At 49.2% G+C, this 22,973-nt stretch overlaps 1 protein-coding gene across 1 annotated transcript in view; it reads left to right on the top strand.

Moving 5' to 3' along the window:
• ATP8B3 (ATPase phospholipid transporting 8B3) overlaps positions 1-22,973 on the top strand; it is a 96,370-nt gene that overhangs the window by 25,323 nt on the left and 48,074 nt on the right. The window contains exons 6-7 of the mRNA XM_054979660.1: positions 16,010-16,071; positions 22,134-22,206. Of these exons, the coding sequence (XP_054835635.1) occupies positions 16,010-16,071; positions 22,134-22,206 (135 nt within the window). The remainder of the gene's footprint in view (positions 1-16,009; positions 16,072-22,133; positions 22,207-22,973) is intronic.

Below are 22,973 nucleotides of genomic sequence, written 5' to 3'. Positions count from 1 at the left end.
GAATGTGGCCATCTTCCACCCGTTATTTAGATCACTTCAGTCTGGTCTCTCGGGAGGAAGTTGATAGGATCCTGCGGTGGGTGAGGCCCACTACGTGCTCCCTAGACCCCTGCCCGTCGTGGTTGGTGAAGGCCAGCGTAGATGGGTTAGGAGCTCAATTGGAGGTTATTATTAATCAGTCACTGAGTTCCGGGGTTTTCCCTGGGAATCCGGCTCCCGATCTTTGATGGGGCACTGTTAGTGCCTGTCTCATTGGTCCAGAGTCTTGGAGTGAAACTGGATTCCTCCTTATCGATGGAGTGCCAGGTCACGGCAGTTGCCCAGTCTGCATTTTTCCCTCTTCGACAGGCCAGGCAGCTTGCGCCCTATCTGTCGACCCACAACGTAACTACAGTGATCCATGCAACGCTCACTGCCAAAATAGACTACTGTATGTCAGGCTATGGCATTCCAGACACGAGAGTCTGCCTTACTCCCTTCTGCAAGAAGACAAGGTTTCTTGATTTCAAAAGGTTTTATTTTGAAAGACAGCATTCAGGCCTAGACGTCCATATTCCAGGATTTGAGACCCTGGCTGAGCAAGGCATTGTTAGGAATGAGATACAGAATAGAAGTTGTTACATTTCACACTCTCAGAGCCCAGCCTCCCCCCAGAGTTCACATAGCAGGAGAGTTCTCTGTGGGAACACTAGTCAAGGTCGACTTGGCTTGCAGAAAAGATAAGATAGTGTCTTCTCCCATGGAAACGGCTCCTTGCAGGTGGGGCCTAGAGGGAAAAGAAGACTAAACATCTAAAGAATTAAACATGGCGTTAGTTAGGTTGCTTCCTGTCAGGCAACATACAATACAGACTCTGACATTCTGCCCCCCCTTAAGACCCCTCTCCCCCTGGTTTGTTGGGATATTGCTGATGGAAATGTTTGATTAGACGGGGAGCTTTGACTTGAATTGACTCCACCCATTCCCTATACCCTTCCTCAAAGTCCTTCCAACAGATTAAATAGTAAAGCTTATGGCATCTGAGCTTAGAGTCCAGAATTTCTTCAACTTCGTAGTGTACTTGGTCATCGATCATGGTGGGAATAGGGGTTGCTGGTGATGGGTGCCATTTGTCTGGTGCAGGAGCTCTTTTTAACAAGCTGATATGGAATGTTGGGTGGACATGGCGTAGATTCTTTGGAAGAATAACTTCTACGGTCACACGATTTATTATTTTCTTGACAGGAAAAGGACCGAAATACTTTAAAGCCAGTTTTTTGCTGGTTTGTTCCACTTTGAGGTTTTTTGTAGAGATATATACTTTATCTCCTGGTTGCAATTCCCATTGGGCCGCACGGTGGCGATCGGCATATTTTTGTAGTCTGCTTTGGCTTTGGTTAAAGCTGTTTGGATAGCTGCCCATTGTTCGGTGATGTTAGTCCACCATTGTTGCAAATCTCCGGCGGGTTGTTTTTTCATTGGCATTTCAAAGGGGAATGCTTGTCCATCGTAGCCATGTACGATTTTAAAGCGGGTTTCACCTGTTGAACTGTGGACTGCGTTGTTATAAGCAAATTCGGCGAAATGCAGAAGCTCCACCCAGTTGTCTTGCTGGAAATTAATGTAGCAACGTAGGAACTGTTCTAAGACTTGATTTGTTTTTTGATTTGTTTTTTCGGACTGTCCGTCAGATTGCGGATGGAAAGTGGAGCTGATTCCTTGCTCTATTCCGGTTAACTGGAGAAGCTCCCGTCAAAAGTTGGCAACGAATTGTCCTCCGTGATCCGATATCACTTTAGAGGGAAAAGAGTGCAGCTTCACAATATGTTTCATAAATAATTCAGCTAGTTTTTTGGCCGTGGGTATAGTTGTACTCGGAATAAAGTGTGCTTGTTTAGAAAACAAATCCAGAACTACCAGAATACAGAAGCAGCCTCTGGAGGGCGGTAAATCGGTAATAAAATCCATGGATATTACTTCCCAGGGTCTATTGGGTGTTTCTAATGGTTGTAATAGTCCAGGTGGTTTTCTTTTCCTTGTTTTGGTGCTTATCCAGGTTGGGCAGGAGGATACATATTGGGATACATCTTTTCAGATCCAAGGCCACCAAAATTGCCTTTGTATTAGGTGGAGGGTTTTCAGATAGCCAAAATGACCAGCGGCATGGGCATCATGACAGTGGTGTAGAATTTCTTTTCTGAGGCTGGCTGGTATATATAACCGATTGTCTTTAACCCAGTCTCCCTCCGCCGTTTGAGACATTTTGGCTTTGGGCGCTCCCTCCACTTCTTTTTCCACCTCACTTTTCACTTTTGCTCTCCACCCCTTTTCCTCTGGTTGAGCTTGGCTGCGAGTGGTAACCACACCGCCTAGTTGCCGGGGATTAAATACAGTGTCAATAGTCTCCTCCCTTTTGCTCTGATGTTGGGGTATGCGCGACAGAGCGTCGGCCAGGAAGTTAGTTTTCCCCGGTAAAAAGTTGAGGGTGAAATTAAATTTAGAGAAGAATTCTGCCCATCTGAGTTGTTTGGCGTTAAGACATCTGGGGCTTTTTAGTGCTTCTAAGTTTTTGTGATCTGTCCAAACTTTAAATGGGTGCCGTGCCCCTTCAAGCCAATGACGCCATACTGTGAGAGCTACTTTGATGGCAAGGGCTTCCTTTTCCTAGACGTTCCAATGTCGTTCTGCTTCAGAAAATTTTCTAGAGAAATATGGACATGGTTTTGCTTTCCCGTCTCCCCCTTTCTGCAGGAGCACTCCCCCTATGGCCATATCGCTGGCATCGACCTGTACTATGAAAGGGCGATTTTGATCGGGGTGTTGCAAAACAGGTTCAGACGTAAATTTAATTTTGAGTTCATCGAAAGCCAGTTGGCAGTTTCGGTTCCACTCCAATTTGGAGGTGGGTTTCTTTGCCTGCTCCCCTCTCCCTTTCGTTTTCAGAGGCTCAATTAGAAGTAGGGCGATTTGGGCAAACCCCTCTATGAAATCTCTGTAGAAGTTGGCAAACCCCAGGAAGGATTGCAATTGTTTACGAGTGGAGGGGGTTTGCCAGTCCTGTACCGCTTTGACTTTGGCAGGATCCATTTTTAGCCCTTGTCCAGATATGCGGTACCCTAAGTAATCCAATTCTGTTTTATGAAACTCACATTTGGAGAGTTTGATAGGGAGTTTGTGGCACATTAAAGTGGTTAGTACTTCCTGTTCTAGTTTTACATGTTCCTCTTTTGTTTTTGAATAAATTAGCACATCATCTAGGTAAACAACCACTCCCTTATATAAGTATTTATGCAGTACTTCATTGATCATAGACATATATACGGAAGGAGCTCCAGATAAGCTAAAAGGCATAACAAGGTATTCATATTGCCCTAAGGGTGTGTTGAACGCAGTCTTCCATTCATCTCCTTCTTTGATTCTGACATGGAAGTAGGCATCTTTTAAATCCAATTTGGAAAAGATTTTACCTTGAGCCACGAGGATGAGAAGATCTCGGAAGAGTGGGATGGGGTAGGCATTAGTTGTTGATACTGCATTGATCCCCCTGAAATCTGTGCACAGTCTTGTTATGCACAAACTTGTGCCTTAGGTGTCCCTCTCGCCAATCACAATAAGAGACACACACCACGGAGTCCTGTAGAATGGAGCAATATATGATTGTTTAATTTAAACAATGGAGGAGCTTATTTTCACAGGAGTAGGTGGTCTCCTTGTGTCCTGAGCTCATCAAAATTACAATAGAAATACAGGCAATTAATACTTTCAGATAATCATAACAATATTACAGTATTCTAATATTTGATATCTTATTGGCTCGTAACATATCTAGGGTCAGTTCTGATTTGAAGATGCAATTCTGGGCTGGCCTCTCTATTTGGGGGAATTCCAGTCTTCACAGTTTTTTTCCTCTGCCCTCATTTTGGAAGGACACTGTCTAACCTTTTACCTACTTTCTTCTGGGCATAATACTTTCAAGGGCGCCAATGAGTCTCAATCTGATGGATAGGAAGGGATGTTTTCCTATTTGTGTCCTTTTCCCGAGTTTCTTATCAGCTTTAAGGAAGATAATACCACAGGTGGCCAAAACCAGCTTGCTGCATCAAATCAGTTTTCTACAAAAGGCTCTCTGGTACTGATTTCTATTGGAATCTATAGAATAATATAACATATAATATAAGTGCAGCCCTAAAAGCAGTATATCAGTTCTTACAGAGTTTCAAGTCTTCTTGTTTCAAGTGTCAAATTCTTACAGGTTACATTGCAAGTACTACTTTGGCTCCTGAGCATAGAAAAAGTGCAAAGCATGTAATACTGAAAAAGCATAGGTTTAGTATATAAAAATAAGTATATAAAAACCCTCCAAATCTATATCCATCAGTCTCAAGCCGCCATCCTTTTTTTTGACGAAAAGTACAGGAGCTGCATGAGGACTATTAGCAGGGCGTATGAATCCTCTTTCCAATTTTTTATTGATGAATTTTCGTAGCTCTTCCCTTTTCAAAGGGCTCATGGAATATAATTGGCCCTTAGGTAGACTTTCCCCCGGTATTATTTCGATGGCAGTCTGTAGCATGATGGGGGGGAAGACTGTCCGCTTCCTCTTCACTGAAAGCTTGTTTCAGGCTTCTATGTTCTTTAGGGATGCGATTAATTTCTTCTTGAGTTAGAACGGCTACATCCAACTGGGGTGGTTCATCTCTCCCCCATTCCGCCAGCCAGCAATGATGCTTACAGTAGTTTTTCTTGAACATAATTATTCCCTTAGCCCAGTCTATGTAAGGGTTATGATCCCATAACCAACGGCTACCTAGGCTGACGATGAAACATCTGCTTTCCCAGTGCTTCCCTATATCTGTGGGAATTGGTTCGGTTTCTAAAGTCACTGGGTTCATGTTGGATCCATCCATTTGTTCAAAAATGATAGGATTTTTTAGTTCTTTGATTTCCAACCCCAAACCGTTTACTAAGGCTGGGGCTATAATGTCTCTGGAGCATCCAGAATCGATCAAAGCTTCTACACAAATATGAGTCCCTCTTTTTGGATTTTGTAGTCTTACGGGAAGAAACAATACAGACCCCTTTTCTCTCACCTCTTTCTGGGTGATTTCTTTTTCGATCTGCCGTTCGGGCCTCGTTACGACAGATCCATCTCATTTCCCGATTGGGGGCTGGGAGCTTCGTCTTCACTTTCTGCGGGTTGTACATCCAGCTCCATTAAAACTTCTTCTGCTTCCAAGCCTTTTTCTGGTTGACTGTGTTTTGGTATTCCATGTCCCCGGCTGGCCCTTGGGGCCGGGATGGGGCGAGCAGGAGTAGGGGCAACGGTCGCCAGTATGCATGATGGGCATTGAGCTGCAAAATGTCCGCTCCTTCCGCATTGGAGGCAGAGTCCTTGTCGCCAACAAGTGTCCCTTGCTCCATGACTTGGGGGACCTGCTCGCCCCCCTTTGGGTACTACCGGTGTTCTTCTCACCCCTAAGGATTGTTGTTGCTCCACTAATCTTACTTGTTGTATGCAATTTTCAACTTCGCAGGCCAGTTGTATCCAACCTAACAGTGTTGGTGGGTCATCTTGCATTAGGGCTCGATCTAGCAGCCTGGGGTTCATGCCTCTTTTAAACATTACAATTTTGGTCCCTTCTTCGCAATGGGGACATTTGGCCACTAGTTGATGAAATTTGGCCGCATAGTCTCTGATTGGTTGCGTACCTTGCCGTAAGGTTTGTAATTCTGTGCGGGAACGATCTTCTTCTAGAGGATCTTCATATTGGGCTCGTAGCGCTGACACGAAACTTTGTAAAGTGTCTAATTCAGGAGCGCCAGAGTCATATAACGTTACATACCATTCCGCTGCTTTGCCTTCCAGTCTCGATTCCAGGTGATCAATCCTACTTTCCTCATCTGGGAAAAGGTGACCCCAACAGTTGAAAAACTGGAGTGCTTGTACTACAAAGAATCCCAACTTTTGCATATCTCCATCAAAAGTGGCTTCCAGTTTAATCCATCTCCACGGTAGCTCAGGCTCCCTCCGTCTGTCTGGTTGTATCGGCCACGGGGCTGGCGGGGGACCAGGCGGCACCAGCCCCTCATCAGTCCTCTGGGCTGGTCTTGCGGGCCTCGGGGAATTCCTAGCAGCCATGGTCTGGGTGCGCTTCCGGGCAGCGGGGCTCATGGAACTTGCCCTGGAGGCCCCGGTGGGAGACTTCCTGGACATGGTTGGGGTGCTGGGGGGACTTGTATAGGAGGAGGCAGCCTCGGCGGAGTTGGTTGCTGGGGTACCACCTGTCTAGGAGGTACCTGAGAAGGAGGTGGCGGAGGCAACTGTCTGGGCGGCGGAGGAGGCGGTCGCAGCTGTGGGAGAGTTAATGGCTGCGGTATAGTTTGAAGAGGAGGTGGTGGTGGTGGGACCTGCCGCAGGGCTGTTTGAACAGGTGTCGGTTGAGCTGGGAGCTGTAGCATTTGCGGAGGGGTTGGTACTATTTGCAGGACCAAAGGTAGTGGAGCCTGCGGTTGAATCGGTGATGGTCCCACGCCCGACCCCAGAGTTGATTGGGTACCCACCGATATTGGGCCCATCCTCTGTACTTGCCCCTGCGCTTCAGCTGGCCCTAGTGGGGCTACTGTTTGTCCAGCCGCCGCTCTCACCTCCCTCTGCTCTCTCACCAACACACCAATAAAGTAGATGGCTTGGGCTAGGTCTTCTTCCATCGCTCCCACTCTGTCTTCCATCCGGCGGTAATGTTCTTGAATTTCGCGGTTTGTTCCATCTTCCCCTTGTTCACTGGGTTCCGAGGTTTCCCGTGACCTCGGAGGAACATAGTCTGTGGGCCAAGGCCTTATCGGTCCTTCTGCACCCCCAATTGACCCCCACTCATGGGCTGTATCCCCGGTGTCATGGGGCCGTATCGGACCTTCAACTCCGCCACCTTGCAACAGTTGTTCTTCCTCCATAGTCATGCTGGCCAGAATACCTTTAGTTAAGCCAGTAACGGCTGAAATTCCAGTATCCACTGCCTGGTGTCACAGGCTGGGCCAGCCCAAGCAGGGTGGTTCAAGTCCAAACCTTAAAGCCAAAGTCAAAGGGGAGTTCCAAGAGCAAAAGCCAAGTCAAACCGGTGGTCAGAGCACGAGATAAAGCCAGGAGTGAGTCCAGAGTCCAAAAGCAAGGTCAGGCACAGTCCAAGGTCAGTCACCGATAGTGTCAGGTCCAAAAGCAGGCACGGGCAAGGTTCACGAAACACGGAGTGGTTGCAAGCAGTAGACACCTTGCTTCCACGCCCAGCAGTTCCTCCAGACTGGCTCTTATAGCCAGGCGTGGTTTTCAGCCAGCTGCTGGGGCTCTATCCTGTCACTACTCATCATCACTCTCCAGCAGCTGGCGTTGGCTTAAGAGGCGAGCACTGCGCCGTCTCTCCTGCAGTTCCAGTCTCTGGCGCTGCCTGTGGCATTCCTTGGGCGTGGGTGAACCTGAGGGGGTGGAGGCTCTTGGCTGCGCTGCACCTGTAGAAGTCCCTGGCTGAGCTTCCTCTGTAGTATTGGAGCTTGAGGGTGCTGGTGCCTCAGCTGCTGGCTGTAAGCTCTGATCAGCCAGCAGCTGTTGCTCCTGATTGCTGGCTTCTGCTGAATCAGGGCTAGGGCTGGCTACACAGGGCTCCTGTTCTCCTGAGGAGTCCTGGCTGGCTACACGAGGCTCCTCTCCTCCAGAGGAGACCTCACTCTCAGACTGGGCCATGACACCATCCCCCCTCCCAAGGCCCCCCCTCTTCTGCGGCCCGGGCAGCCCCGGTTTCTGAGGATAGGCCCGATGGAATTGTCGGACTAGGCGGGGGGCATGGATGTTCACGGCAGGCTCCCATGAGCGGTCTTCCGGCCCATACCCCTTCCAGTCCACCAAGTACTGTACTTGCCCCCGCTGGCGACGTGAGTCTAGGATCTGGGCAACCTCATATTCCTCTTGCCCCTCGATGGTAATCGGAGGCGGAGGGGGCGGTGGCCCGGGATGGTGCGGATCCGGGGGTGAAGCCAGGACTAGAAGGGACCGGTGAAACACAGGATGGATCGGGAGGGTTTGTGGTAGTTGCAGGCGGTAGGCCACAGGGTTCACCTGGTCTGTGATCACAAAGGGTCCAAGGAACCGGGCATCTTGCTTTTTGGAGGGCCGTTGGCTGCGGATATGGCGGGTGGATAACCAGACCCGATCACCCACAGACAAGGGAACACCAGGTTGCCATTTCCGATCCGCAGCCTCCTTGTAGCTTCCCTTGGCAAGCTGGAGTTGTTCCCGCAACAGCTCATGCATGGATTGGAGTTCCTGGAGGCGATCATCAGCGGCTGGAATTCCCGACAAGGGTGCCGTGCTAGGGAAGAAACGAGGGTGGTGGCCATAGTTTGCCATGAAGGGGGTCTGCTGGGTGGAGGAGTGCACTGCATTGTTATATGCGAACTCGGCCAAAGGCAGTAGAGCTAGCCAGTCATCCTGTTGATGGTTTGTGTAGCATCTCAGATATTGCTCCAGGGTTGCATTGGTGCTCTCTGTCTGCCCGTCAGATTGGGGGTGGTGTGCTGAGGATAAGTGGACTTGGGTGCCAAGAAGGGAGTGCAGGGCCTGCCAGAATCGAGAGGTGAATTGAACTCCCCGATCAGAAATTATATGATCTGGACGCCCATGGAGTCGAAAGATGTGCTGAAGGTACAGGTGTGCCGTTTCCTGGGCAGTGGGGGGTCCAGAACAGGGAACGAAGTGGGCCATCTTTGTGAACAAGTCCACCACCACTAGGATGCAGGTGTGGCCTTTGGAGCAGGGCAGGTCTGTAATGAAATCCATGGAAATAGTCCTCCATGGCCCAGTGGGTGTGGGGAGTGGATGCAGGAGACCAGAAGGTTTGCCAGGGACGTCTTTGGCCCGTCTACATGTTTCACAGGCTGCCACATACCGGGCCACATCCGATTGCACCCGGCGCCACCAGAAGTCACGGGTCAAGAGATGAGTTGTCTTGTGGCGGCCGAAGTGCCCGGCAGGTCTAGAATCGTGGACCAGCTGCAGTACCTTTGTTCGTAGAGAGCCTGGGGGTACATAAATCCAGCCTCAGTGGGTCAGTAGCCCCTCTTCCTCTGCAAATCCCTCTGCCTGGGGATGGGGAGATCCCCGGACGTTCTGGAGGTACTTCTGGGCAACGGGGTCCAGCAGCTGTTGAGTCTGTATCTCCTCCACCAGCCCCGGAGGGGGTTGCGTGGCGGCGAAAGTTTCTGGAGCCAGGATGGTCATTGGAGGTTGTTCCAGGTTGGGGGATGTGTTGTATTCTGGCTTTCGGGACAGAGCATCGGCCTTCTTATTCTGGGAGCTGGGAACATAGGTGATCCTGAAATCAAAACGGGAAAAGAACAACGACCAGCGGATCTGTCTCTGGTTGAGACGGCGGGCAGTTTGGAGGTGTTCGAGGTTCCGATGGTCAGTGAGCACTTGGACTGGGTACCGAGCCCCCTCCAGATGATGCCGCCAAACCTCAAAGGCTGCCTTTATTGCCAGCAGGTCCCGCTCTCAGATGGTGTAGTTCCTTTCAGCGGGGGTCAGCTGGCGAGAGTAGTAGGCGCAAGGCTGTGGAGAGCTAGAGGGGGTTGCCCGTTGTGAGAGCACCGCTCCAATGGCGGTGCTGGAGGCATCTGCTTCGACTAGAAAGGGTAGCTGGGGATCCGGGTATCGAAGGACTGGTTGCGTGACGAAGCGTGTCTTCAGGGTCAGGAATGCCTCGCTGGCTTCCGGTGTCCAACGGAAAGGTTCTCGAGGCCGGAGAAGTCGAGTGAGAGGGACGGCTATGGATGCAAACTGGGGGATGAATTGCCGGTAGTAATTGGCAAACCCCAGAAATCGCTGCACATCCTTCCGAGAACGGGGGGCTTGCCAAGTCTGTACAGCCTCGACTTTAGCTGGGTCCATTTGGATTCCGTGGGGTGATAGCACATGGCCAAGGAATTCCACGGTAGGCCGGTGGAATGCACACTTTTCCAGTTTGGCGAATAGGCCATGCTGCCGGAGTCTTTGCAGCACCGTCCGCACGTGCTGAGTATGTTGCGACGCATCACGTGAATAGATTAATATGTCATCCAGGTAAACAATGACAAACTGATCCAGGATATCTCGAAAGATGTCGTTCATCAGTCTCTGGAACACAGCTGGCGCGTTAGTCAGGCCAAAGGGCATGACGCCTTGCCTTTTCCTCTGGAGGCAGGTGGGTAGAAGGCATGTTCAACGGTGTGGGTTCCGCTGTCCTCTCAGGCAAGGTCTGGGGCGGGGGTGGCTGGCGTAGCGCACGTGCTTGCCGCTGGCTCTCCAGTCGTCCATCAATACGGAGGCATAGGAGAATGAGCGCTTGCAGCCCTCCTGGTCATTCAGATCGAGCCACTTCATCCAATACTGCGTCAGACAGTCCTTCCAGGTACTGGTCAACTAAGGCTGCTTTGTTCCAGTCCAAGTCCTGAGCCAGTAGCTGGAATTCAGTGGTATATTGGGCCACAGTCCCATCTCCCTGGGTGAGGGCACGTATTTTCTGGTTTGCTTTCACAGCTTTCAGTGGGTTTACAAAGGCGGCGGTAATGTGAGCCACAAAGCTTGGAAAATCCCCCAGCAAAGGGGATTTGGCCAGTAACAAGGGTGTGGCCCATCTTGCTGCCTGCCCCTTTAACAGGCTGAGGATGAAGCCAACTTTGACTTTATCTGTGGGGAAGTCTCTAGCCCGGAGTTCAATATATAGCTGGCACTGGGCGAGAAATGCTGGGAATTCCTCCACATTACCCTCAAAACTGTCAGGAGGCTTCACTGGGCATTTTGCAGGCAGAGGTGCAGCAGGGGCAGCAAGGAGAGTAGCAATCTGCTGCTGCAAAGTCACCAGTGCTTGGGTTAGTTGTAGTACCTGGTCCTGCAGCATTGCCAGGCTCCCTGGGGTGGGTGTTGCCATGTCCATGCCAGGGAGTTTTGGGTGGAAGCAATCTGTCACGGGCTGGGCCAGCCCAAGCAGGGTGGTTCAAGTCCAAACCTTAAAGCCAAAGTCAAAGGGGAGTTCCAAGAGCAAAAGCCAAGTCAAACCGGTGGTCAGAGCACGAGATAAAGCCAGGAGTGAGTCCAGAGTCCAAAAGCGAGGTCAGGCACAGTCCAAGGTCAGTCACTGATAGTGTCAGGTCCAAAAGCAGGCACGGGCAAGGTTCACGAAACACGGAGTGGTTGCAAGCAGTAGACACGTTACTTCCACGCCCAGCAGTTCCTCCAGACTGGCTCTTATAGCCAGGCATGGTTTTCAGCCAGCTGCTGGGGCTCTATCCTGTCACTACTCATCATCACTCTCCAGCAGCTGGCGTTGGCTTAAGAGGCGAGCACTGCGCCGTCTCTCCTGCAGTTCCAGTCTCTGGCGCTGCCTGCAGCGTTCCTTGGGCGTGGGTGAACCTGGGGGGGGGTGGATGCTCTTGGCTGCGCTGCACCTGTAGAAGTCCCTGGCTGAGCTTCCTCTGTAGTATTGGAGCTTGAGGGTGCTGGTGCCTCAGCTGCTGGCTGTAAGCTCTGATCAGCCAGCAGCTGTTGCTCCTGATTGCTGGCTTCTGCTGAATCAGGGCTAGGGCTGGCTACACAGGGCTCCTGTTCTCCTGAGGAGTCCTGGCTGGCTACACGAGGCTCCTCTCCTCCAGAGGAGACCTCACTCTCAGACTGGGCCATGACACCTGGGCTCGATATTCCAATTGATGTGGTCGCCCCCACTCCCCCGCTCTGGCTGAGTTTATGTCCGTATAATCCCAGCTCATGAGCTCATGTCGGGTAGTTTCCCAATCTTGGATATCTTCGGTCCCACCTCGGGGATCACACTCCTCCAGGCGGCCCGCATCTACGTCCCACTTATAACAGGGTTGGGTACTGGCCAGCATTTCCTCTGGAGTGCGGGCTGCTCTCCTTAGATCCCAAACGACGCTGGGGCCCTCCTGCTCCGTCAGCCTGACTGTGCATCTCATGTCGATCATCGACCAGGAAAACATGGTGCCCGCTCGCCTCTCCCTTGCCTCTCGAGGCTGGGAGCCCCACTGCCACGGTGTTAGCAGCGAAATTAAATGGTTCTCCCCGGTAGCTTCGCGCACCTTTGGTCGTGCGCCGGCTATGGCTGGGTCGGCCTGTTCCACCCCTCTGCCAGGCACCAGCTCCATCCAGCCATCGGAAACAGGCGCCGCTCCTCCAACAGGAACAGTGAAGGTTACGTCGGTAGGTACCACTCCTGGATCAGGGATCACCTCCGATCCATTGTCCGGTACCAACGGTGTCGAATCAGGAAGTCCTCCATCCTCCGTGCCAGGATTGGTTAGATCAATCAAGGCATCCATGGTATCCATCCTCCCTGGGTGAGGGGTTGAAGACTTCAAAGGTGATTCCTAATAAAATGTCAGGCTATGGCATTCCAGACACGAGAGTCTGCCTTACTCCCTTCTGCAAGAAGACAAGGCTTCTTGATTTCAAAAGGTTTTATTTTGAAAGACAGCATTCAGGCCTAGATGTCCATATTCCAGGATTTGAGACCCTGGCTGAACAAGGCATTGTTAGGAATGAGATACAGAATAGAAGTTGTTACATTTCACACTCTCAGAGCCCAGCCTCCCCCCAGAGTTCACATAGCAGGAGAGTTCTCTGTGGGAACACTAGTCAAGGTCGACTCGGCTTGCAGAAAAGATAAGACAGTGTCTTCTCCCATGGAAACGGCTCCTCGCAGGTGGGGCCTAGAGGGAAAAGAAGACTAAACATCTAAAGAATTAAACATGGCGTTAGTTAGGTTGCTTCCTGTCAGGCAACATACAATACAGACTCTGACACTGTAACTCACTCTACGCCGGGCTTCCCTTGGGCTTAACCCGGAAATTACAGCAGGTCCACAATGCTGCTGCACGTGTCCTGATGGGTACACCATGCAGGGCACATATTACTCCTATCTTGAGCAGCTGCACTGGCTCCCCGTGGAGTTCCGGATTAGGTTCAAGGTTTTGGTTTTAACCTTTAAAGCCCTAAACCGACTGGGACCAGCATACCTGCAGGACCATTTCTCCCCATATGAACCCCGGAGAGCATTAAGATCTGCAAAAAAGAACTTGCTGGTGGTCCCTGGCCCCTGGGAGGCCCGGCTGGCCTCAACCAGGGCCTGGGCTGGCCCCAACCTGGTGGAACTCTCTGTTGGAGGACACTCGGGCCTGCCAAGACCTTATGTCCTTTCGGCAGGACTTTAAGACAGAGTTGTTCCACCAGGCATATGGTTGAGGCCAGTCTTTGACTTTCTGATTGCTTAGGAGCCTCACTACCGGTCTCCCACCAGGGGGGCGACAAAGTCATCTACCTCCTATAAGTGCTGTCACCAGAATAGAAAAGAGTTCAGGGCTCATTTGGAGGGGGAACGCGCCGGAACAGCATTCCTGTAGATCTGAAAAGAGGTCATGTGGGTTTGGGCCTTGCCCACGTGATTCCTTTTCCTCCCCACTGCCTCCCCGCTGCCCGTGTCTTTAGCAGCAGGCAGCGGCAGAGGCAGCAGTAGCTGCAGCACCCCCACCCCCACCTCATCACCACCTCCTGGATTCCCTGGTAGGAACCCGGGGGGGAGGGTGGCCATGTGAGAGGGGGCAGCCGTGTGGCCCATCCTCCAGGCCTGCAAGTGGTGAGGGCTCTCCAAAGGAGGGTAAGCTGCTTTAAATTCATTCTGCTGCTTTATTTTCATTCGTGACTCGTGAGTAAGTGAGAGAGAGTGTGTCATGTCTGTACCCATACATCCATGCCATTGTCTAATGTTGGCCTGATATTTTCAACCATTACTGTTGCTGTACCCCGATATCATATTGCTAATGCCATAGCTTGCTTTCACAGGCCCTCTGAAGCTGCAGGTGTCTTATCTAACGATTTGAAGCTCTCATCGCTTATGACCTTGTATACTGCTCACTCCCATGAATTACTGTTCCAGAGGAATTAGCCGTGTTAGTCTGTAGTAGCAAAATCAAAAAGAATCCAGTAGCACCTTTAAGACTAACCAACTTTATTGTAGCATAAGCTTTCGAGAATCACAGTTCAACAGACCCAGATGCCAGCTCTGCCCTTATATCTACCCAGGAAATACAATTACAGGACCCAATGGCGTCAACTACACTGTCTCTGGCTCTTACAACTGCTCATCCTCCAATGTGATGTATGCCCTCATGTGCCAACAATGTCCATCTGCTCTGTACATTGGACAAACCAGCCAACCTCTGCGCAAAAGAATAAATGGACACAAATCTGACATTAAAAATGGCAACATCCAGAAACCAGTGGAAGAACACTTCAATCTACCAGGACATTCCATCAAGGACTTAAAGGTCACTGTAGTTCAACAGAAACCTTTCAAAAACAAAATCCAACGGGAAGCTGCTGAATTGGAATTCATATGTAAATTTGACTCAGTCAGGCTGGGATTGAATAGAGACTATGAATGGTTATCTCATTATCAGAAGTAACTGACTTCCTTAACAGAAGCAAACTGATCTCCATATCAGAAGCTACTGTTTGCATCTACTCCTCCCTCCCCTCTCCACCTATACATCTGACCAGTTTCTTCTTGCCCTCCATGAATCTGACGATGAGAACTGTGATTCTCGTAAGCTTATGCTACAATAAAGTTGGTTAGTCTTAAAGGTGCTACTGGACTCTTTTTGATTAATTACTGTGTTTCAGTTTTAATCTCATGCCTTTTAATGTCTAGACTCAATAGGTAAAATATGTGAGAAGTTCTCAGGACTGGTTCGTGCCAAAAGTTGTGTTTTACTATTGGGAGGGCGAGAGGAGTAATTGTGCTCTATAATAGAAAGATTTTCACATGTCGTGAGTATTCTTGTCAACCTGCTGTTACTGCTCAGTTGTTTACCTTGCTTCTAAGTAATCCTATGGACATATCTGTGGAAATGATCTGATTCCTGAATAAAACCTTTTAACCAAGAACCTGGATTTCTTGCTGTAATGGTACGGGGGTCTCTCTGCCATAGCCTGTCATCCATAGACTGACAGAGAGAGAGAGAGAGTGCAAGCTGGGCTACTGGGGCTGGCTTTCCAAAGGAGGGTAAGCTGCTTTAAATTTATTCTGCTTTATTTTCGTGAGTGAGTGCGTGCGTGCATGCATGCAAGCAGGGCTGCTGGGGCTGGCCCTCCAAAGGAGGGTAAGTTGCTTTGAGTTCATTCTGCTTTATTTTCAGGAAATACCTGGAGATTTTAGGGGAAAGGGGCCTGATGGGTGGGTGTTGCTTTCTGGCACACTTCCGGTGATGTCAGGGGGTGTGGCATATGCTAATGAATTATGCTAATGAGTTCCTGCAGTTCTTTTTCTACGAAATGACCCCTGAGCAGCTTTAAGACTAACCAACTTTACTGTAGCATAAGCTTTCGAGGTGAAGAGAACTGTGATGAAGAGAACTGTGGTCCTCAAAAGCTTATGCTACAGTAAAGTTGGTTAGTCTTCAAGGTGCTACTGGACTCTTTTCTATTTTGCTACTACAGACTAACATGGCTAACTCCTCTGGATCTGTCACCAGAATATTATCAAACTATGGCCTCTACCCAATCCTCTTGGTTTGTTTATGTTCAGATTGGGGAAATTGGAGAGGGCCACCATCTGATATGCTGGTATTTTTGTTTTTCGCATTTTAAATTTTATTTATAAATTTTATATATTTTAAATGCTCCTTGAACATTTTATTGTGCCCTGCCCTGAGCCTGTTCGTGGGGAGGGTGGGCTAAAAATTGAATGAATGAATGAATGAATGAATGAATGAATGAAAAGCCAGAGCAGTGACTCATTCAGAGATGCTATGGGTGGCTTCCTTGGTGGGTGAGTGCTTTGGTCTCATAGGAGCCCAGATCTATTTATTTGAAACATGTTTTGGAGAAACAGAGGATGCCATTTCAAATCAAGACCTCTGCTTTTTGCTTGTGGAAGTAATGCCAGCTTGTACCCATTTTGCAGAATGGTTTGATTCATTCTTCTCTTTTGCTTTTCAGGCACGGCACCGGAGTGATGGGGAAATCAACAGTCGGTCCTGTGAGATTTTGACTGGGGGGAGGTGAGCTGACACACAGTGCAAGGTTGCCACAAGTAGGCACCAGGAGAAGTATTCCTCCTTCCCAGCACCCATTGAGAGAGTGGGCGGGGGCACCTCATTCTGAATTGGCTCCATGACATCACCAGGGCTTTTTTTCTGGGAAAAGAGGTGGTGGAACTCAGTGGGTTGCCCTTGGAGAAAATGGTCACATGGCTGGTGGCCCCGCCCCCTGATCTCCAGACAGAGGGGAGCTTAGATTGCCCTCTGTCTGGAGATCAGGGGGCGGGGCCACCAGCCATGTGACCATTTTCAAGAGGTTCCGGAACTCCGTTCCACCACATTCCAGCTGAAAAAAAGCCCTGGATATCACCATAACAACTAGAAGGCAAAAGCCCAATGGAGGGGAAAACCTACAATTCCAAGAAAGTTAATTAATTTTTTAATCCAAATTTCAAGTCCACAATTAAGAATTTTCTTTCCTCTTTTCTTCTCAGAGTCACAAGAGTAAAGATATGACATCTGACTGATGTGAAGAGATGGAATCTAACGGGCGTTTGCCAGCATTATTAATCCTGTTTCATTTTGCCAACTTCCTCAAAGGCTCAATATTATTAATAAAATAAAAACAGCGTTTTGCCAGGTAATTCTCAGAAACCAAATGGTGTGTATTTCCAACGGTGGAGAATAACCTGGCAAAATGCTGTTTTCATTTGATTAATAATATTGAGCCTTTGAGGCTGTGAGGCTCTTCACGTCATTCTGCTTTAAGAAGTCAGATGTCATATGATGTCAGATGTCAGATGTCATATGTCTTGTGAATCTGAGAAGAAAAGAACGAAAGAAAATTCTTAATTGTGGACTTGAAATTTGGATACTTACCTTTTGATACCTTTTGTAAATAGCGGCATTCATCTGTTCAACCAACTTGGAGCAGCTCTTCAAACAACTATGGGTCTCTGGTTCCCATTCATTTTTCCAGCAATCTTTGCAAAAGGCAGAGTGCCTCTGATCATAGGTAGAAACTGTAGAACAGGGGTGGTCAAACTGTGGCTTGGGAGCCACGTGGCTCTTCTAGATAAATTGTGCGGCTCCTGCTGGGGCTCCATGTATGCCATGGCCATACATTTTATTTTAGTTCAGTTTATTTCCCTCTCTCCCTTTCCTCTTTTCTTTCCATGTCTTTCCCTCCCTCCTTTTCCTTCTTTCTTTCCATGTCTTTCATATTTTCAATAAAAATGTTGGGGTTGCCACGTCTGACTCAGAAAATACCTGGGGACTTTGGGGGTGAAGCCTAGCAAGGATGTGACATCCCAAGCTCCATCCCTTCTGATGATGTCACTTCCAGCATACCCCACCCCTTCCTGTGATTATTCCCCCAAACCCACCTCTTCATCTGAAGTCACTTCAGTGCATCATGTCTTGCGGCTCTCAAACATCTGACGTTTATTTTATGTGGCTCTTACATTAAGCAAGTTTGGCCACCCCTGCTGTAGAAGAACATGTGAAAAACCCTACTGAATCAGTCCCAAGTGTTCACTGCCTTATTTCCCACAATGGACAACAAAATCCCCCAAGCAGTGCACGAGGCCCCTAACCTCCCACTCTTGGTATTTGGAGGTACATTGCCTCTGTATATGGAGGTTCTGTTTAGCCATTGCAGCCAATAGCCATTGAGGGACTTCTCCTCCTCCATGAATTTCTCTCATCCCCCTTTAAAATCATCTAAGGAAGTGGCTATCGCCACATCCTGTGGCTGTAAGTTCCTCATGCTAATTTGCTGCGGTGAGAAGCAGGAGTTCATTTCGTATGTCCCGAATCTATGCTCATTACTAGGGGTGTGCAAGCCAAAAATTTTCGGCTATAGCCGAAAGTAGAAAGCCGAAAGAAAATTCTCTATCGTTAAAGCTGAAAGCCGAAACAAGAATCTCTTTCGGGATTCGGGATTCGGGATTCTTTCGGCATTATTTCGGCATTCTTTCGGCTTTTTTCTATGGGAAAATGCCTCCGTCTTCCAGGACGCCTGGAGGAGGCATTTTCCCACCGAATAAGCCCAAAATTGGTGGGGACCTTCCTCTAACCCTTCTCTAACAACCACCCAAGTTTCAGACAGATTGGACTTTGGGGGGCCATGTTATGGCCCCCCAAAGCAGGTCCCCCCATCCTCCCATAAAGGAGCATCTTCTTCATTATTTCCTATGGGGAAAAAATGAAGAAGCAGGCTTCCTTTGCCAGGGGTGGCATTTTGCATGCAAAATGCCCCCTTACCCTCAGGGGCCCTTCTCCCACCCCTCCTCCCACCCCCCACCAAGGCTCAGCCTGCTCCCACTTGGGGGGGCCATTTCATGGCCTCCCCAAGTAGGTGCTCTAATCTCTACCACTGACAGCTGGGGGAGGCTTGTGTTGCCAGGGGTGGCATTTTGCATGCAAAATGCCCCCCAACCCTCTGGGGCCCTTCTCCCACCCCTCCTCCCACCCCCCACCAAGGCTCAGCCTGCTCCCACTTGGGGGGGCCATTTCATGGCCTCCCCAAGTAGGTGCTCTAATCTCTACCACTGACAGCTGGGGGAGGCTTGTGTTGCCAGGGGTGGCATTTTGCATGCAAAATGCCCCCCAGCCCTCTGGGGCCCTTCTCCCACCCTTCCTCCCACCCCACACCAAGGCTCAGACTGCTCCCACTTGGGGGGGCCATTTCATGGCCTCCCCAAGTAGGTCCTCTCAGCCCCTAAAGTCCACCCCTTACAGCCCCACACAAACCCAATTCCCCCCCAGCTGCCGCACACAGACCCAAATCCCCACATTAGCCCCTCACAGACCCAAATCCACCCCCACCTGCCCCACACCCATAACCCCAGGAACAGGCTGGCAAAGGCCAGCCCTCTCCCTTTGTTCCCTATGCTGGGAACTTCTAAACTCTCTTTCCCTGGGCAATTCTGCACAGCCCAGGGGTGCCACAATGGTGGGCACACTTCTGAGTGCCAGCTGGTCCCTGTGAAAGAACACCTGAACCACAGACACCCTCCCTCAAATTCCCCCACCACCTACAGAGATGGCTGGCCAGCCAGCCCCATTGTTCCCTATGATGGGAACCAACTGCACAACAAAGAATAAAACAAGAACAACACAAAATAAAGTTTTTAAAAAATTATTTTCTCCCTTCCAAAGTACAAGTAGGCAAAGCATTATGACACATTACACCAGCAGTCCCCCACACAGAAAAATAACACAACTCACTTAACATCAGAGAATCACAAAGCACGATTCCTGTCAAAAACACTTTATTTCTTGAACAGCTTTAGGTTACACAGCAGGGGGGAACACCAAAGGGCTTGGCAGCAGTATCTTACACAAAAATAACACAACTCACTTAACATCAGAGAATCACAAAAGCACAATTCCTGTCAAAAACACTTTATTTCTTGAACAGCTTTAGGCTACACAGCAGGGGGGGGACACCAAAGGGCATGGAAGCAGTATCTTACACAAAAATAACACAACTCACTTCACATTAAAGAATCACCCCAAAAATTGCTGTCAAAAGCACTTTATTTCTGTAACTGCTTTAGGTTACACAGTAGGAAGGCACCACAGAGCAGGAAAGCAGTGTACTACACAAAAATAACACAACTCACTTCACATCAGAGAATCACACAAACACAATTGCTGTCAAAAACGGTGAAGTGGGTTGTATTATTTTTTGTAGTACATTGCTATCATGCCCTTTTGTGCCCTCCTACTGTGTAACCTAAAGCTGTTCAAGAAATAAAGTGTTTTTGCCAGGAATTGTGTTTTTGTGATTCTCTGATGTTAAGTGAGTTGTGTTATTTTTGTGTAAGATACTGCTTCCATGCCCTTTGGTGTTCCCCCCCTGCTGTGTAGCCTAAAGCTGTTCAAGAAATAAAGTGTTTTTGCCAGGAATTGTGTTTTTGTGATTCTCTGATGTTAAGTGAGTTGTGTTATTTTTGTGTAAGATACTGCTTCCATGCCCTTTGGTGTTCCCCCCCTGCTGTGTAGCCTAAAGCTGTTCAAGAAATAAAGTGTTTTTGCCAGGAATTGTGTTTTTGTGATTCTCTGATGTTAAGTGAGTTGTGTTATTTTTGTGTAAGATACTGCTTCCATGCCCTTTGGTGTTCCCCCCCTGCTGTGTAGCCTAAAGCTGTTCAAGAAATAAAGTGTTTTTGACAGGAATCGTGCTTTGTGATTCTCTGATGTTAAGTGAGTTGTGTTATTTTTCTGTGTGGGGGACTGCTGGTGTTATGTGTCATAATGCTTTGCCTACTTGTACTTTGGAAGGGAGAAAATAATTTTTAAAAAACTTTATTTTGTGTTGTTCTTGTTTTATTCTTTGTTGTGCAGTTGGTTCCCATCATAGGGAACAATGGGGCTGGCTGGCCAGCCATCTCTGTAGGTGGTGGGGGAATTTGAGGGAGGGTGTCTGTGGTTCAGGTGCTCTTTCACAGGGACCAGCTGGCACTCAGAAGTGTGCCCACCATTGTGGCACCCCTGGGCTGTGCAGAATTGCCCAGGGAAAGAGAGTTTAGAAGTTCCCAGCATAGGGAACAAAGGGAGAGGGCTGGCCTTTGCCAGCCTGTTCCTGGGGTTATGGGTGTGGGGCAGGTGGGGGTGGATTTGGGTCTGTGAGGGGCTAATGTGGGGATTTGGGTCTGTGTGTGGCAGCTGGGGGGAATTGGGTTTGTGTGGAGCTGTAAGGGGTGGAATTTAGGGGCTGAGAGGACCTACTTGGGGAGGCCATGAAATGGCCCCCCCAAGTGGGAGCAGGCTGAGCCTTGGTGGGGGGTGGGAGGAGGGGTGGGAGAAGGGCCCCAGAGGGTTGGGGGGCATTTTGCATGCAAAATGCCACCCCTGGCAACACAAGCCTCCCCCAGCTGTCAGTGGTAGAGATTAGAGCACCTACTTGGGGAGGCCATGAAATGGCCCCCCCAAGTGGGAGCAGGCTGAGCCTTGGTGGGGGGTGGGAGGAGGGGTGGGAGAAGGGCCCCAGAGGGTTGGGGGGGCATTTTGCATGCAAAATGCCACCCCTGGCAACACAAGCCTCCCCCAGCTGTCAGTGGTAGAGATTAGAGCACCTACTTGGGGAGGCCATGAAATGGCCCCCCCAAGTGGGAGCAGGCTGAGCCTTGGTGGGGGGTGGGAGGAGGGGTGGGAGAAGGGCCCCTGAGGGTAAGGGGGCATTTTGCATGCAAAATGCCACCCCTGGCAAAGGAAGCCTGCTTCTTCATTTTTTCCCCATAGGAAATAATGAAGAAGATGCTCCTTTATGGGAGGATGGGGGGACCTGCTTTGGGGGGCCGTAACATGGCCCCCCAAAGTCCAATCTGTCTGAAACTTGGGTGGTTGTTAGAGAAGGGTTAGAGGAAGGTCCCCACCAATTTTGGGCTTATTCGGTGGGAAGATGCCTCCCCCAGACGTCCGGGAAGACGGAGGCATTTTCCCATTGAAAAGCCGAATGAAAGACGAAAGAATCCCGAAACGTTTCGGCTTTTTTCTTTCGGCTACCCGAAACGTTTCGGGATTCCCCGAAACGTTTCGGCATTCCCTGAAAGAAGCCGAAACACTTTTGTTTCGGCATTCTTTCGGCATTCTGAATGCCGAAACGCACATCCCTACTCATTACTAGTAACGGCAAGAAACAACTCATAGCGTTCCCATGAAGTGAGCAATGGCTCACTTCATAGTCTGCACCTCTCTCTGCTCTGTCAGTTACATCTATCAAAAAGAGATCAACGATGGACTTGGTACACAAATTGAGGCATAAACAGTACCAGGAAAAGTATCCCTTGCATTACATCTACTGGGAACAGGATGGTTTAGGGTAGTTTCAGGAAGAACCATAGAAAACACATCCAGTCCATCTTTCCATCATTTCTTTTAGAAGTGAGTTCCACAGGTTAATTATGTGCTGTGTACACACCAACGCTACTACCAATTGCCTTTACAGTGTACCCCAGAGCATGTTTCTCCAGAAACAAAGTTTAGATTTTTAGAGGGGGAACAAAAACAGATGGAAGGATAGGTCTCCTTTGCCCTATGAGAACACAAGGTTGTCTTTTGTCGTTTCTTCATAGTTTTTGCAAGAAGCAATGGCGGGACATATGTGTGGGTGATATTGTTTGCCTCCGCAAGAACAGCTTCGTGCCAGTAAGTAAGCTCTGCTGTGTTTTGCTTTGTCCATATGTGCCAAGGCTTCCCAAGAGTAAGATGCCACGGAACGGACTGTCAAAGAACGATGTGAATATCTTGACTACATGATGGTTCTTCTGGGGGAATTCCCCTGGAATGGACAGGTGGGGTATAGAAAGAATAATCCAGGTTTGGTGGTAGTCCCAAGATGCCAAGATGTGGGCGGAGGGCTCATGATCTGGCAACGTGGCAAACGATAAGCAGAGCCTGAAGAGGAGACCACGGAGGAAGGTGACATAGGCCGGCTTGAATCCCACAAAGGAAGAAAGATGGAATAATAAGAATGCAATTTAAATAAATGAATTGTCCCTTAATAATTCACTTTATTTCCCAATGGTCAAATTTTAAGTTTCAAAAACAATAAAATAAGAATTTCATGAAGCTCCTCTTTTGGGGATGTGTTTCAACGCCATTACCTTTGGTCTGCTTATAAGGAGAACCGCTTGCGGATTGCTGAAGCATCTGCCACATGTCGTAAAGCTTCTGCAAATCAGATGGAAAGTGGAATGTACAGCTTCAGATTGTAGGTGGAAGCAGGGCTTTTTTCCAGCAGGAACGCAGTGGAATGGAGTTCCGGCACCTCTTAAAATGGCCATGTGACCATTTTCGCCAAGGCCGATTTAAACTTTTAAAAACTCCCCCCTTTTTCCAGATGACCCAAAGTGACATCATTGTGCAGTCTTGAGTTCCGCCACTGAGTTCCACCACCTCTTTTCCCAGAAAAA

This window comes from Eublepharis macularius, chromosome 5 (genome assembly GCF_028583425.1).
Source record: "Eublepharis macularius isolate TG4126 chromosome 5, MPM_Emac_v1.0, whole genome shotgun sequence".
NCBI lineage: Eukaryota > Metazoa > Chordata > Lepidosauria > Squamata > Eublepharidae > Eublepharis > Eublepharis macularius.
Note: the sequence above shows the minus strand (reverse complement) of the source record. Positions and strands in the feature narration are given on the sequence as shown.